The sequence below is a fragment of the Epinephelus lanceolatus genome, chromosome 16, assembly GCF_041903045.1.
Source record: "Epinephelus lanceolatus isolate andai-2023 chromosome 16, ASM4190304v1, whole genome shotgun sequence".
NCBI classification, from domain to species: Eukaryota; Metazoa; Chordata; class Actinopteri; order Perciformes; family Serranidae; genus Epinephelus; species Epinephelus lanceolatus.
In genome coordinates, this window is record NC_135749.1 from 14,524,694 (window position 1) to 14,542,421 (window position 17,728).

At 41.4% G+C, this 17,728-nt stretch overlaps 1 protein-coding gene across 16 annotated transcripts in view; it reads left to right on the forward strand.

Moving 5' to 3' along the window:
- The first annotated feature begins 4,190 nt into the window (after nt 1-4,190).
- dync1i1a (dynein cytoplasmic 1 intermediate chain 1a) overlaps nt 4,191-17,728 on the forward strand; it is a 65,894-nt gene continuing 52,356 nt past the window's right edge. For 2 of the 16 annotated variants that reach the window (XM_078175552.1, XM_078175554.1), the window contains exons 1-7: nt 4,352-4,490; nt 5,533-5,666; nt 5,931-6,048; nt 6,654-6,743; nt 7,857-7,902; nt 9,588-9,647; nt 10,413-10,528. In XM_078175552.1, coding sequence (XP_078031678.1) covers nt 5,547-5,666; nt 5,931-6,048; nt 6,654-6,743; nt 7,857-7,902; nt 9,588-9,647; nt 10,413-10,528 — 550 coding nt within the window. In that variant the 5' untranslated portion in view covers nt 4,352-4,490; nt 5,533-5,546. Of the gene's footprint in view, nt 4,491-5,532; nt 5,667-5,930; nt 6,049-6,653; nt 6,744-7,856; nt 7,903-9,587; nt 9,648-10,412; nt 10,529-17,728 lie in introns of all 16 variants that reach the window. The other 14 variants (XM_078175555.1, XM_078175556.1, XM_033636929.2 and 11 more) reach the window with 9 other exon arrangements.

The window sequence follows — 17,728 nt, forward strand, 5'->3', positions numbered from 1 at the left end:
ACACAACTTCCAACAGTGAGCGGTGTGTGTTGTTGTTGGGCGGGGCGAAGGCGGGATTGACATGAGACCCGACCAATGAGCGTCAAGATCGGGCTGGCGCTGCAGGATGTGCAGGACGAAGTGTTGATTGATGGAGGAGAAGTTTGTGGCTGTAAACTATTATGATTTGAGGACATGGACAATGTAGGGCAAGGATATTTATTAATGCAGCACTTGGACTTGCAGTGGTTTAAAATATTATTGCTCCAGTATGTGACTGGAAAATCCATAGGCAGTGTCATGTACAATACATCAGTGACTGATGAGGAGCTGGGTGTGTTTGGGGAATCTAATTGGATTAAGAGATTAAGTTTAAGAGGTAGAGTGATGACTGTCATTTGATTTCATTTATACAGGAATGGAATTAAAAGCAACATCGTGTGCTAAAGTTAAAACTGGCCTGGCTCAGTTAAAAACTGGTTTTCAGCAGATTCCTGTTCTGCAACAAAGACACATAACTCAGAACGAAAACAGAAACAATCAACAGAGGCAAGGCAATAAAACAGAGGCAGCTACACAGACAATGCAGAGTAGCAGACTGAAGTGGAGTGGGTAAAAGCTCCTCATCAGCTGGTAGGATCCCTAGGCTGCACTACATGAGACCCTGTGTCATCATATTTTGGGTTTACTTGACCTTATACTTCATTCTACTTAACTCAAACCTGTTGTCCTTGTTCGTGGACACTTTTTTGTGCCATCTAGTGGTAGTGAGGGCACAATACACTAATCTGTGAAAATAAACAAATGGCAGCCATCTCTGCTAAGTCAGTCTGCAGCCGATCCTGACACGAAAGTGGACAAGAACCCAGACCTGATCACATTTTGTGTTTGAAAGTCATTTATCTATGATTGATAATGTTTGTACTTTGTTATGGCAACAAATTTGACCAATTTTAGCAACAGTATCAAGCTAAGAGGAAGTACTCATTTGAAGACATTGGGACTTTATTGTTGTCTTATTTGAGTACACTAGGACTTAATTATTGTTGACCATGTTTAGTTTTTTTATACTTATGGGGTCCCACTAATCCCAAATAGCCAGGAGAAATTGAAGATGCAGGATATTACCTGTTGAATATTTGACAAAGGTCCAGAGGGACTGAAATGTTAGTGTAACTAATAAATCATGAAGCTGAGCAAGAACATTGTGCGGGATCTTCTTTTCAAGACTTAAATAATCTGTACCAAAATCATTCATATGAAAACCTGGGAATAATAAAATCTTAGTTTTCCAACAAGTCTTCCTGCACCTCTGCATCAGAATCAAGGCAAGAGAGAGGAAAGGACCATGAAACTGTGGCACAAGAGTCCTGCTGTATTTCTATTGTCATTTATTACAGGATTCTCTGGTTATGAGGTCACACAGGGACTCGTTCAGCAGGGGGTAGTCATGAAACGGTAGTGTCTGGGTGATTCAAGTTCTCCTCATTATGTCTCAAAGCATATTCCCTTTGTATTTCAGCCTGTGGACTTCAAGCAACTTTAGCTTCAAATCATTAAATCTGTTCTGTATGCAATTTGTTCTTCTGTGGTTTTGTTAAATTTAACCAGTCAGGCTTACAGCTGTGATCTGATAAAAACACTGCTGTTGATGTTTTCAGAGGTTACGTGAGTTTTTCCAACTGTCTGTTCTGTTTAACCATGAATTGAATCATCATTGCTTTGGGAGAGTTAAAAAGCTAGCTAAAACTAGAAATGCTTTAGAATATTAATAAAGAAACAGTAGCTGCAGTTTTTTTTAAGTCAAAGTTTTTAAGTGGATAATGGATCTTTTGAATATAAGAACTACCCAATTTAAAGAAGGATCTGAAAATTTCAATAAGTATGAGGTTGAAAATGGTATACCTCAGGGCAGTCAGGCAGTCCCATACTATTCTCAATTACAGTTAATGACACATCATTAGATATGGGGAGATGGTGGGGGGTTGTGGACAAGAGGGAGCAATTTGGGCAATGGAGCACAAAAAAGTGATAAATCAAGTTGATATGGGGGAAGAAATGCGGTGCTTAGGATTTTAGTTGAAAGACCAACAAGAGAATTAGTGTTCTTTATGAGATGATTAGAAAAAAAAGACTCGTTTGTAACAATAGTAGGTTGTATTTTGACTCAGATTTTCATGGTGAGAAAAAAATTGCCAAATATTGGGGAGCCAATATTTAATCCTTGACACAGCTCTAATCAGTTAGACTATGGGAGTATAGTTTTGGGATTTGCATCAAAAACGAATCGTAGGATTGGACATGATTCAGGTGCGGGCTCTTAGATTGCGAGCTGTGTCTGCATGTGTGTGCCCTTTAAATGGAGACTGGAGAAATGCCACTGCTTTTACACAGAAAACCACTTCGATAGTTATTCAACCAAAGGTCTGCTGGGAAAGGGAGATAACACGATAAGATGGTTTTAAGTTTGCATTTGAATGTCAACACAGCTGTGCTGGACCTCAAGTCATCAGGCAGCTTATTCCAGAGAGCAGGACCACAGTAACTAAACGCACCCTTGGATCTAATCCTGGGTACAGCTTGGAAACATCTGCGAGATGCCCTGAGAGGCCTGACAGGCTTATAATTAATGAGCAAGTCAAAAATTGGTCTGCTTAGCAGTCAAATCATTAATTCCTGTTTAGATATTAGCAGGGTTTTGAAAGTGATTCTATATTGCACCAAGAGCCAATGAAGTGATTTCAGCATAATGTGTTTACATTTTCTTGTACATGTAAGGACTCTGGCTGCTCCATCCTGAATGACTTATATTCCCTGTGCAGTTACTAGAAACTCTGTTGGTAGATTTGGAATTATCACAAATTAAGGCAAGAAATGTAAGTGCAGATTTAGTGAGTGAGTTTCTATAGTCATGCAAAATGTAAATGGACTACATGCAGCCTTTAATGATGAGACTTAATATTCCAAATTATGGCAATACATTGATAAAAAATGAATGTTTCACTGCCTAATTAGGGAGTATAAGTTTGACTGGACAGAGCTTCTAGCCAGTGTGCACACTTAAACACAAGGATCCAAGAGCCATTATAACCATTTATTGCAGTAGGAGAATAGATAGAGGACGGATGAATGGTAAACAAAAGTACCTAAGTTACCTTACACTATTAATGTATCTACTTTCTAATAAGGGAACCCAAAGGCCTTCTTCAGGGTCCTTATTATAAAAAACATATGCAAATTCAGCAGAATATACAACCATTTCCTCGGCTAAATCAAAATAATTTGCCTTACTTACTGGGTTTGAGTTTATATCAAAGGTAAGTATATTAAACAGCTACAAAACGACATATCATAATTGTTGTAACATCAGATATGCCCATTAAATTAGAATGCTTAGCATATAGACATAAATAATAAGTCAAGTAAAACAATTTGGCAGAACAGTTTTGAGTAAACTGACAGCTTTGAGCTTGAGATTTTAAACAATTTAACAGAAATAACACAAGGCAATGAGGTCAAATTAATTTGGGGTCCTGCACATATGACTATGGGTATTCTGGGTAATGAGAGAGTGAACAATCTAGCTACACAAGCTATTAAAAAGGAAAACATAAACATATTTGTATTAAACTTCAGCATCAGAAGGAGAGGACAATGTATGGACGAAATCAATCATGAGTAGCAGCACTGATATCAGGGGATGGATGGCAGTAGGAATGTAAACTGCCGTTAAAGCTTGAAGAAGAAGAAGAAGAAGAAGAAGAATGATAGTGATGTCAGGTCAGAAGGGTCGGGGTCTTCTTAAAAATGTTAAATCCTTATCGTGCTGTAAATAACAAAATATTTTATTAACGTTAGATCATCTCCTACCGACGAGCTACCCGAAAAAAAGTTTGTTTTACGCTTTTAACACTTTACGATATTAGTCCGTCCACAAAAGAGACGTTTGGACCGACCGTTGCTGCCGTTACTTCAGTTTTAAGCTCAATATTAATGGAACGCTAACTAAAATTAAACAAGCATTCAACTACGAGCCTCTTATACGTTACTTGTCTAAAAAATATAACATACGGTCTATTAGTACAGTAACATCTCTGACAGGTGTCAACTCTGTTAGTTTTGGCCACCCTCCAACGCACTCCTCCCTCCAAACGGCCACAAGATGGCGGCGTTGCAAAAGCCATGAGACAATGACAGTGCGTGTCAAAGGAGGAGGGATTTCCTCTCCTCCTTCTCATCAACATCATCCTACTCCTCCTAGGGATGTATCGGCGTGCGGTGCACCTGTTTTATGTGTTATCTGGGTCATCGACCGCTGAAATGCTCCGTTGTTACCGGTGTCATCAATAGCCACACGAAAACGTTTAACCGACCTAGTCGGTGGTTCACGAGAGGCCTCGATTCAGTGTGATTCAGGAGGAGGATGTGTTGATTTTTCTCCTCTTTCGGGGTGCAGCAGTGAGACAGCATCTTTGCCGGGTGACACATCATTACCAGTGCGAGTGGACAAGGTATGAGTGAAACAATAACAGTGCATTTGACGGTTTCTTGCGATTAAATATTCCCATTTTTGTTATTAAAACACACACTAGAATTAATAGCAAGGCCGTGAACGCATTGACGCAATTACAAATGCTGTCAAATTTGTGATTAGCTAACGTTAGTTAGCTGCGAATAGACATGCCATGCTAACGTCAGTACTTCAATTAAACAAACGCCTCAGGGGCTTGGTGTTTTTCCTGTGTACATATTTAGCTACGTGGCTTGTGTTTGCTGTTATGGTTATACTGTGTATGTGTCAACTGCGCACATAATATTAGATATTCTCCCATATATTGTTCCACATAGCTTTAGCAGACGTTTTCATACCCCCAGGGTCAGGTGTCTGTTCATTCGCTATGTGTGAGGGATGTGACAGTAGCCAGTACCCAACAAATCAATGTCAGGGTGCAGACTGCTGTAAATAGGTAGCCAACCTTTCTGTAATAATAGCTCAGAGCACTGTCAGTGAGCCTTGTCAAGATCCTGAGCCTAAGTCTACATTTAGTCTGTTTTTAAAGTAAATAATCACTACTATTTGCTGTATGTTCACCAAACCTGAACAGTGTCAATAGAGGTGTTGAGCTTTGAGCCATTCCCATGAACCACATTGGATTATTGTAATGTTGATTTCACTCTAAGGGTGGATTTTTTTGTTTGATAACTCTGTTGATTTGACTAAGGGATTGAACAGGGAGGTGGCTGCCTAAATATAACCTGCACACACAGGACTACTTCTACAAGTGTAACACCGATGTGGAAATCTCTCCGGCCCAGAATGGCCTAGTATTGACAGCTGTTTCCCAGTTTTCAAGTCCTTAATGGTTGCTGAGCCTACAAGGTTATGGATGTACTAGATGTGTAACTGCCACACCCAGTGGGTTTTCTGAAGCTTTACTTCCAGCTCACTGGAAAAACTGATACTCCTCTATATTGTATCATGTTAACATGAAACCAGAGCATATTGTAACAGTGCCCTATGTTGCTCATTCCTGTTCGTTCCTTTACCCGAAGCCCTGTAGGACAACATGTCAGACAAAAGTGACCTAAAAGCAGAGCTGGAGCGCAAGAAGCAGCGCCTCGCCCAAATCAGGCAGGAAAAAAAGATAAAGGAGGAGGAGAGGAAGAAGAAAGAGGTAAGGAAAAAAGTGAGTAACGTCCACACGACTGGCACTCATACTGTATCGCACTCTGGTGTGCACTGTTTGTGTGTTCGATTGCTTTCTGTCAGGCCGTGACACATAAAAGGCTGAGGTTGTGTGTGTCCATGTGTGCATACAATCATCTATGTGTGTGCAGAAGGTTGGTGTTGGAATTTTCGATCAAAATGTTCATGCACATGCATGTGTTCGCTTAGCTTGGACCTTAAGTCATGATGAGTAAACTGGCATTTTTTTGCTCTGTATCCTGAGCAGTCAGAGAGCCAGCAGAAGAGAGAGTCCACCCCAGAGGATTCAGATTTGGACCGTAAGCGCAGGGAGACTGAGGCCCTGCTACAGAGTATTGGCATCTCACCAGAGCCTCCACTAGGTTTGTAATACTCTTACCCCCTAAACATTAAAGTAACCCTTAAAGGTTATTTCACTGTTCTCTTGTGATTGTACTGCAATAGGTGTATTTGTTAACTACAATAAAAGTTGCCTAGGTGGTTCTGAAATTACACCAAACTTCATTAATTACAGCCAAATGAACCCTTTAACATTTCGACTATACTCTCCAAGTAGCAGACCTAAGATGCCCTAAAACATGATTGAATCATGATTTTGGAAAAATATGCTGCTCAAAGATATCTTCTCTTAACTGTCTGTCACCTCCAGCAAGCTTTTGGAAGCACTGTTCTCTAGTGGTCTGAAACTGTAACAACACCCCTCAACAACTCAAAATTGGGTCACTGCTATCTATGCCTGTTATTTTAACTTCGGTTATTTATACCACATCTTCAAACAAAGCTGAGTACAAATATAACTACATGCAAAATTAGAAATGCATTTGATGTCCTGACTTACCTCTCCTTTTTTAAACATCGATTTTATTGGTCCATTGCTCATTTTACTTTGTGATGTTTCATGCCAATTTTCAAACAGTCCATTCTTTGCAGGCTTTAATGTTAGATTCATGTTATTGTTATTATTTAGTCCCGACCCCTGTGTCCCCCTCCAAATCAGTGAGCACGCCTAGTGAGACGGGAAGCCAGGATTCAGCTGATGGAGGAGCAGCAGGCAGGTAGGCCAAAGTGACACACTTCATACCCAAGTTCAATGTCAGACGTGAAATGCATTATGTAAAAGACATATCACACTTTGCTCACTCTTGCGTATCAGGCATGCTTTTTGAGAGATTACCAATAACCAGTGTGTGGTGCCTGCATCTTAAACTTGAAAGACGATCACGCGGCTTAAAAATGATGATTTGAAGTTGCTTTGGGCTGTGAATATTTTTGGCATGTTGTCACTTTTGACACATATTCTGTCTCTCTTCTCATCAATGGCACAACAGGTTTAGGTAAGGATGAGTGTCCCTAGTGGTGACATTGTGGTGCCTTGTTAGGTTTTGAGTGTGGTATCTGTCACTTGTCATGGCATCCGGTGTTTTGATGACCACTGTGTGGCTTGTCGCTTCTCACAACTAGTCTTGAGGAGTTTGATGTCGAGGTAAGTCTCAGCTGCAGATGTTCCTGCAAAGAAGTTGTTAGTCTGACAAAAAAAAAAACAGAGAGATGCTAATTTCTGTTCAAGTAAGAACCACATTGGTAAACTTTCAGAAAGCAGCCTTAGTGAGCCAGTTAATGGAGTATGTTTAAAAAATATAAGCGTTTCCCCCTTTTGTCACTGCTCTGTATTCACAGTGCTTACTAGCTCATGTGTCATATGCTCCTGCATTTATTTATATGCTTAAACATCCATTACACACCAAAGCAATGGAGCAACTATTTACCTTTAAGTTCTACACATGGCTGCCTGCTCTGGTGAATTAAACCTGCAGTTGAGAAGAGAGTGGTCATCAAGCGCTTTCCATTTGCTTGTTAATGGCAGCTGACTGTAGAGGTCAGTGTGTGAGTGATGCCCCCAGGGCTCATTAGTGATGTGTTGTTCTGGTATGGCCAGGGGTGGAATTGGGGATTAAGAGCGTGTGGGAGCTCATTTAAGCTCCTAGCAGAAATAAATTCTCTTACGTAAGACTTTATGTTTCTTTTTAGCTTTTACCAATTGGATTTTACAAATTGGTGAGTTAGTTCCACTGCCTGGAATGAGATTTATTTCCCCCCAAATCCACCCCGAATGATGGCATGCCATTTTGAGCTTCTCCATTTGTGGCTGTGTATGTGTGTGTGTCCCTTCTTAGGTCAGGTTTCTCTAAAAACAAGTCCCAAGCACAGAGCTCAAGGTAAGCATTTTCACGTCAAACCCAGGAACCCCCCCCCCCTTCCCTCCTTTTTTTAGCTGAGTGAACCCTTATGTGAACGCAGAGAGTCCCCTGCAGTGTTGTCAGTGGTCTTAGCAATGTGTTCCCATCACGATTTTTAAGATCAAAACAATGCAGTGCCCCTTATTCCTTCGTCCCTCTGGTCTCCTATGGCGACTTCCCCTGTGAAGCCCGACTGTCTCCTGTAATACCAGCTCGAAAGAGTTCTGTTTGCATGAGTTGAGCCATAGAAGTCATTTCAGCCTTCGCAGAGTTGACAGTCTGCTGCTTAAAGTGTCATCGCTGTTACTGCAAAACAGCCGGTCTGTCAGGCTAACGAAATGCTTTGCCACTCTCACCTGGCGCTGTGTGGCACAAGCTGAAGGTCTGATGGGCGTGTTCACTGGCCCTAAAGGGTTTCATCAAAAAGTGTAGTGATGTTGGAAGCATTATCCTTTCAGTTGGTAGATCTGAACCCAAGTTGCCATAAAACTCTCCAGGTTGCATTTGCTATTTGACTTGAATTTATAGAAGATTCAGCGAGCTCAGTCACTTCCTCATCGTTTGAAAAACTCATTGGCGATGCATGGCAAGCATATGTCATGTATTTCGAGCAAGCTAAATCTTTACAAGTGCATTTTAATTTGATTTCCATGTGCTGGATGTGAATATGTTCATAGATGACGTGTGTTGTGCTCTAGATGTGAGATGGAAATCATGTTGCTGGATATATTGTTCATGGCTTTCATGCATCATTTATCACAGATTTGCGTATGAAACATCAAGACACAGATCGTCACACAAATGCAGATTGATAATGTCATCCATGTTGCTAAAAGTGAATGCTGCAGAGGATTAGAGCATTCTGCAGAGCTTTCCTGCATTTAAAAGCCATCAGGTCAAATGGTTTTCCCCACTGGAAACAATGAAACCACTTTTGACCTTCTTCAACACAAACCATGGAAATTTGTTCTGTCCATAAATTTCAACATTAGGTTCCTGGCAGATGACCAGGAAATATATTACAAGGGATGAGTAGAGGTCTTTAAATAGAATACACTGAGCTATAGTGAAAGATAATTTATCCCTAATGTATAACCCTCCTGCACTATATCCACTTATCCAAACATTTTTCCATTAAAAGTGCTGTGTTTGCATGAAAGTTGACGGGAACCCCCTATGTTAAAGGAATATTTTACCAACAAAATGACCGTTTCTATATCAGTTACTCACCCTGTGTTACCTTGAATTCGTAGAGAAAACAAGATGAACAAATTCTTGATGAGTTGATGTAAAACAGGACCACATTTAACAACAGCAAAACTATTTCAAAACAACTGATTACAAACTCTCACACAACTTCTGCTGTATATTACACGTCCCTTACCATAACCATCTCAGAGCCATGCAATAAAACAAAGTGTTCTCCACAAATTCAAGTTAATACAGTTTGAGTACTTGATCTACAAATAGTCATTTTATGAGTGAAGTTTTCCTTTAAGCCGTTCTCTAGATAACTGGTCTGTAGGTGAGTGTGTGTGTGCATACATGTGGTAATGTATGTTCTTTGTGTCACTGACACATGTGCAGTTGTTTGTGTGTTCTTTATTATGTGTCTGTTTGTAAACATGCATGTCATCTCTTGCTCCCTCTGTTGGTGACATCAGGACGCTGCAGTGGGACACAGACCCCTCTGTGCTGCAGCTGCAGGCTGATTCTGAGCTCGGGTACATCTTCCTTCTCTCCTCTAGTTCACTGTATCACTAAAAAAATTGCACTGTAACACACTTTATATGGCATTGCATGGCACTAATTTAATATTCGATTTAAGGGGAACACCACTGAAATTAAGAATTCCAATTTGTTATTTCCATGCCCAGGAAAGTTCAGTCAGTATTTGCACATGAGCTCCATTCTCTCAAACCAGAAACCAGAGAAATAAGTCAAACACGTGTTATGTCAAAGGGTATAAAGTCTTAAATTGCTCCATAGACAATGAATGAGCTGATTTGGTGGACCTACAAAAAATTTGTTTTCATTATTATACCCATATAAGCTTTATTTATTGTTGTTTTCTCAGATCTGAAACAGAAGTTATACTAGTATCAATCCTTGGGGTGCTCTCAGTTTCATCTAGAACATTTTTCATCCTCCGAATTAATTTTCTGCAGAGCAGCTCCAGACTTTATATCCTATGACAACACTCTAGCTTTTGGATTTTGGTGACAGTTGTCCATGTTTACTCATGAAATTTGGACCATTTTAGACCATGGGAATACTGTATAAATTTTGAAAATGGGCGTAGTTCCCCTTTAAAGACTCAAGCAATCTAATGACGCAGTCAAGTGGTTGCTACAGACACAAGGTTCCACATGTTATTCATTGCTTTAAATTTCAAAACAAATGCAAATATATTGCACTGTAAACAGGACAAATTGAGTTTATGCACAATATAACTATTCTAATCAGAGCATCTTGTCTCTGTTACCCAGGCGCAGGATGCAGAGGCTGGGGGCCTCCAAGATCACACAGGTAGACTTCCTTCCCAAAGAGGTGGTTTCTTACTGCAAGGAGACACAGACTCCACTCACAGCCCACCTGTCTGAAGGTGAGTATTTTGTGCGTGTGTATGTGTATGGAAGCCAATTTGCAAATGCCAATTTCTCAGAATAATAAGTTAGTGTCTCAAAATAATGGGAAACAATACGAAGTCATTATTTTGAGAAAGCTTCAGTATTTTGAGACACTAACTGATTATTCTGGGAATTCTCATTATAATGACTTACAGGATCTCTTTGCATCACACTGGTGGCTCCCATACATGAGTGACGTCTCTTGACAGTCGATATCAAAGTCTAAGATTCAAGCTGTTTTTAGGGTCCATGGGGCACCGTAGTTCACAAGAGGCAACAGGAGGTCTCAGGTTGCAATGACTGTCGTCAGTGTGTGGTTGAATTTGATACCCCTCCTGTTAGCCAGTTCACAGCCTGTAAACCTGAAGTAATTTAAAGGCTGACAGATGAAAGTTGCTCAAGATGATTCCTGATAGATGCTGGAGCATCTCTGTGTGTATGTGTGTTGTATGCACACCAAGATGTTCATTTGTATTTGTGTGTTGACGTATTCGTTACCATTATGGACAGTTTCGTATTCTTGAATAGGAAGTCAGTCATTCCATTATGATTTGATCTGGAAAGAAATAGTACACAAGAAAAATGTGTTTTTGTCCGTGTGTGTGTGAGTATGTTTGCATGTAAGGTTATGTGTGCATTTGTGGAAATGTATATGTGCATATTTTTGTCTCTGCAAGTGGGCGTGCATATGTGAGCTGAACTGCAGTTACTAAACACATCCATATGGTGAAAACTGAGGTTAGTACTGCACTAGATTTGGCATAACGTTAGTGGTTGTACATTCAAGGCATATAGATTTGATTGTTTCTCTATTGGAGGAGAAAGACTAGAGATTTGGATGGACGACAGTTGCAGCTGTTCAACGTAATTGAACTTAAAGTCTTTGCTCTTATTCCAAATGTTGATATTCCGTTCAGAAATGTCTGTCTGTCTTCACATGTAGGAATGCACATTGAGATATAACTCCACCTACACGCTCTCCATCCAAACATGTCAAACATGTATAACACACACACACACACACACACACACACACACACACACACACACAAACACACTCTATCATCCTCTCTATCTTCCCTTTTTTTAGTTGCCAAGACAGCTGGCAGCCATGTGACTGTGAAGGGGTTGTACTTCCTGCTTCCTGTCATTATAATAGATGGTCTGGTGTGGATTCCACTGCCCTCCTCCACCAGCAAACCACCACGCACATACACACACGTCTTTCCTGATCAGCATCCAAACGGCCTGCCTCAGCTCCCCCCATTTCCTTGACAGACCCAGGAATAGATCATTTATTCAACAAGTGCACAGGCTCTGACTCACATATGTGTGCTGGGAGACATGCACACGCATGTTCACACACACACACACACACACACACACACACACACACACACACACACACATTCAAGCACACTCAAGCACACAAACCAGAATCTGAATCAAGTGTTTTTGACCAAGTTTGCTTGTGCATAGAAGGACTACTGTTGTTAAAGGCTGTCAGTTTACCTACCAAAACAACATAGACACACAAACAAACAATACAACTGTTACAAACTGTACAAGGCAATTTGGTGAAGAGATAAACATCCAAACAAATAAACGCGCAGCATGGGTTTAGTAGTCTGTGTATATATACAAACAAATGTCGGTCCATTTACGTTTGTTTGTTTTCAGCATTTCCAACAGAATTTTCTAGAGGTCCCTCTGTGTGTGTGTGTGTGTGTGTGTGTGTGTGTGTGTGTGTGAACATCTGGGAGCCAGAGCAGAGCTGTGGTGGTCTACAGGGAGGTGACCCTGGCCTTAGGAGACCCTTCCTTTGCAGACTACCACAAAGCTTGTGTGTCTGGAGAAACGGGGAAAAAAAGCCTGATGGTAGCACCTGCCTGCACTTCTGGCTGTATGTTTGTTCAGGCCAGTTCCTTTTGTTGATTACTAAAATTAACACGCACACAACACACATCTCATTTTCAGATTGCAGCAACAGGTTGCGTACATAAGTATGTTGGCCATGAATTTTCTGTCTCTGTTTCCGTCGTCCCAACCAAATGAAGCTGGTTACAGATTTCTATTTAATCTGGAGTTTTTGAAGTTATTTTTAACTGTAGGTAGCAGGCTTGGGCAGCATTAAGGTTTTTCGGTATACCAGGGTATTTAGAAAAACTTTAGCACTGTCAAAAATACAGATGTTCCTCTTTCTGTTAAACTGATTCGGAAATGCTGTATAAAGGCGATGTATTGTAGTGCACAGCATGCACCACCAGATGTCAGTCTTTGCTGGTGGAACAGGCAGCTGAGCTGAGAAAGATAGTGGTGGGGATAATGTTAGAGGACTACCAAAAATAAATATGCCTTTACCCCTGTTTGGGAGTATTTTGGGTTTAGTCCTGATGAGAAAGGTGAGCCAACAAACACGGACAAAGCTGTTTGCCTCAAGGCAGCTGTGGCTAAAGAGGCTAACATGTCAAACCTCTATTTGGTCTGCCACCACCTGCACTTCGTCTCTGTTCAGCCCAGTGATGGGTCGGTATCCGCCACAGCAACGAGTCTAATTGGGTTCTCCAGCAAGAATGATACGTACTTCCTGTCTATTTATTTTTCCATGAGCCATAAATATTTAAACCCAGCAAGACTTATCTTAGTAGGCTATTTACATATTAGACACACAGCATTATAGGGTAGACAATGTCATACATGCTGCAATGACTTCAGCAGCTCAGCCTTTATGTTCTTTTGTTTGTTTGTTTTTACATACACAATTACTGTCATATACTGTATACCCTGGTGAAATGTCAGGAAGGTGTGACAGTATGAAAAAATAGATACTGCCCAAGCCTAGCTACTTAAAACTATTGGATACTAATCCTCGATTTGTTAAGGGATGTGAAACAATTCACATTTAATTAAATGTTACTAAATCAACTTACAGTACAGTTTGACACAGGTACAGTCCTCTTTAGGATTAAATATAGCAAACACAGTTTCTTTGAGCTTTAAAAGCAGATGGGTCTGCAGTATTTGTGTGTGTGTGTGTGTGTGTGTGTGTGTGTGTGTGTGTGTGTGTGTGTGTGTGTGTTTATGTTCCATATATACATCTTTGTAGGTCATTAGTTTCTATGTAGCTTTGAGCTTCAAGAGCCAGTGAGCTCACCTTGAAGCTTCTGGAATTTTTCACATGCAGATGTTTAGTGTTTCCAGAGGCTCTAATCTAACAGCTGTATGAGGATCGACTTAACCTGGCCAGGGTACTGCTGTGTGGTTTCAGTTTGGGATTTTATATGCATGTATGCAGAAAGTTATTTAATATTAAAAACTCTCTTTCTTCCCCTAAATAATTTAACCTTACCTTGAAATGATCTATCCAACAGCATTATCTAAATTATGCAAGTAACTTAAAGCCACCATTTCACTGTATTTTCATACAGTTTGGCTACTGATACACTAATGCTGTCTTCATTTCTTTCTTTCTTATGCATTTTTAGTATCTGTTTTCTTTGCTTCCTATCTTCCCTCTCTGCCCAGAGGCTCTGAGCTGCGCCAGGCTGTTCTTTAAAGCAACTAATACGACCTCTGTGACTTGTTAAAACATATATTATATAGAGAGAGAGAGCGGAGAGGTTTAGTGCGTAAGAAAGCCAGCTGGCTACTTCTGAGGAATGAACAGAAGAGTAAATCTGTGGTTTATTGATGGTGGTGTGTCTCAGAGCAGTATAAATCTCTATGGAGGGAACTCTAGTTGTTAGAATTTCTATATGTAATTTATCCGTGTCAAATAGCGTGAGTTTGTTGTGTTGAAGCATAATTTTAACAGTGATTCAGCATGTTTTAAGGTTGGAAAACTGGTCCTGGTTGGGCTTTAGTGGACCTTGATCTCTTACCTTCTGAACTGAAAAGACAAATTCACAACAAAGATCATCCAAGTATTGTTGGCACCACTGTCGCAAAGACAACCGATCGCTTTCTGTCTCCCTCAGGGCCTAGCAACTGCCAACAACACATTAATATTAACATTGATATGTAACATTAATAGGTAGGCAGGTGTTGTTACTTACTGATCTAGTAGAAAGAAGCCAATTGCCAACAGTTTAAAACCTTCTCAAGTCCTGAAGCTCTCTCCATTGAGTGATTGCTCGTCTAAGGTTCACTCTTGTTTCACTTCAGTTTTTATCAGTCAAACTCTAGGCGAGCGGGAGATTGACAGGCGGATTGGGGCAGCGTCAGCAGTGATGCGGGCGCTTAACCGGTCCGTTGTGGTGAAAAGGGAGCTTAGCCAGAAAGCGAAGCTCTCGATTCACCGGTCGATCTACGTTCCAACCCTCACCTATGGTCATGAGCTCTGGGTAGTGACCGAAAGAACAAGATCGCGAGTACAAGCGGCCGAAATAAGTTTCCTCCGCAGGGTGGCTGGGCTCAGCCTTAGAGATAGGGTGAGGAGCTCGGACATCCGGGAGGGACTCGGAGTAGAGCCGCTGCTCCTCCACATCGAGAGGAGCCAGTTGAGGTGGTTCGGGCATCTGGTAAGGATGCCTCCCGGACGCCTTTCTTGGGAGGTATTTCGGGCATGTCCAACTGGGAGGAGACCTCGGGGCCGCCCCAGGACACGCTGGAGGGATTACATCGCCCGGCTGGCCTGGGAACGCCTCGGGGTTCCCTCGGAAGAGCTGACGGAGGTGGCTGGGGAGAGGACTGTCTGGGCTTCTTTGCTGAGGCTGCTGCCCCCGTGACCCGGATCCGGATAAGCGGAGGACAACGAGACGAGACGAAACTCTAGGCAATGTTTGCCTCCTCCATCAACATTGCTTTTTTCTTTTACCGGTTTGTCATTGTGAAGAGGGAGCTGAGTCGGAAGGCAAAGCTATCGATTTACTGGTCCACCTACGTCCCAACCCTAATCTATGGTCATGAGCTCTGGGTAGTGGCCGAAAGAATGAGATTGCGGATACAAGCAGCCGAAATGACTATCCTCCGTGGCTGGGCTCAGCCTGAGAGATAGGGTAAGAAGCTCAGACATCTGGAGGGAACTCGAAGTAGAGCTGCTGCTCCTTCGCATCAAAAGGGGTCAGTTGCGGTGGTTTCGGGCATCTGATCAGGATGCCTCCTGGGTGTCCTCCGCTGGAGGAGTTTCGGATATGTCCCACTGGTAGAAGGCCCTGGGGCAGATCCAGAACACACTGGAGGGATTACATATCTCATCTGGCTTGGGACACCTTGGGATCCCCCATGAGGTGCTGGAAAGCGTGGCTGGGGAGAGGGATGTTTGGGGTTCTTTGCTCGGTCTGCTGCCCCCGGGACCTGCCCCAGATAAGTGGATGAAAATGGATGGATGGATGGATGGATGGATGGATGGATGGATGGGTAGAGTTTCTACAGTTAGTTTGGTTGTTTCACCATTCCCCATTTCTGCTACTTTTTGGTAACTGGGGATAGCTATTAATAGCTATTGGGAAAACAAAACTGCTGTCCTCTTCCTGTTTTGGTTGTGCAATGGTTGGTGCACTTCCTTTGTGCTGTGAATTGAGCCTTTATTTTCCTGGGAGACTGTACCCAGTGGCAGACAGAATTACACAGAGGAAAGGAGACTTATGGGGAACCAATCCAAATGCAGATGATGTCATTATGCTATAACCATTACATTGTAATCAACATTTCCTTGCTCATGATAAATTAAAGCAAAAAATTATTTTTCTCCAACTCAATTAAAAATGTTCTACTAAAAGTCTCATGTAACCAGTTGATGTTTTTTATATTCCAGTTATGACCTCTATGACTAGATTTATTGTTATCTCTGTCAAAAAAAGTGGGGCCTGAATTCAGGTGATCATTACTTTAGAAGGTGATTTTACATTGAAACTAATATATTGACCTCAAGTGTGTGTGAAAGGAAGGACAAGTGTAGTCTCATCGTAATCACTTTAAATTACTGACTGATGACTCAGGGATTCTCTTGTGGTTTCCTCCCCTCATGAACTACTGAACTCCCCAGTTCTCCTATCTGCCCTTATGCCCAAGGTGGCTAGTTGCGTGTGTGTGACGTGAGTGCTTTATAGGAGCGTGTGTGTGTTGGAGACTGAATACAGCTTTATCAAATTGATCTGTGCATGTTGAAGAGTTTGTGTTGCTCCCATGGAGTTTGTGTGTGTGTGACTCTCATTTAAACCAGTTAATGATATGGCTTTTCATTTCCGTGACCAATCGCCTTCCTATAATCGTGATGTGTAGCTGTCTATGTGTGTCCGCTTTTTCCATTGGCTGCTCACTGATCTGTCTGTCCTGAGCGTCCATTGTGTCAGGCAATCGGATTAGCCCCAGTCACGGTTGGCTCCAGCTATTTACTGCTTTCCTAATGGGTATGAATGGACGTGCTTGTCGTGAGGGATGGACGCTTTGTCTGACAACATAGCAGGGAAATAAAGTCTGGTCTAATGTGGTGTGTGATAGTAACCTAACCTACTAAGGTCAAGCAAAGTGTGCGTTGGGCCGTAACAGAGAGAAGTGGCTTGTGTTGCGAATTGACTGTACTTTTCACCCAAAACAGAATGTAATTACAAATAAATGAACCCTGAAACTTAGTTTGTTTTTTTCTGAATATTAGTAATCAAAGGCAAGGCCATTGCCAGCAAAGGTCACAATGTGACAGGAGGACATTTTTAAACACCTTTGATGGTGTTTAATAGGGACATAGAACAGTGCTTCAGGTCCTAATCTATCGACAGTATTAAGATTCTTACTTCAATTGTGATGTGAAACAGAGAAAGCTACACACTCACATTTGAAGCTGCACAATATGTCTATTTTAAAGGTATAATATGTCACATTTCCGAATGACAATGTATAAAAACAACTCAACCTATGTTAAATTTGGTTGAGTTGTGTTCTTACATTATCCCAAACGTTTTCAGCAATGTTCAAAGGTAGCAATATCCCCTTTACCCCCTCTAGTTGCTCTAACTTTTGGGGAAACATGGGAAACACCAGGTGATACATCAGAGAGTGAGAGGAAGAAATCATGCAGTGTCACAGAATTACCCTCAATAACAGTAATACAGCATTTTTTTTCTGCCACACACCACATTTTTTTCATTAATTGCGTGCCATTTTGCAGCCTCCAGTAGAGATCTAGTTTATCAATATGATTAGGACTTTTGCGATAACTACAATATTGTAGTACTGTG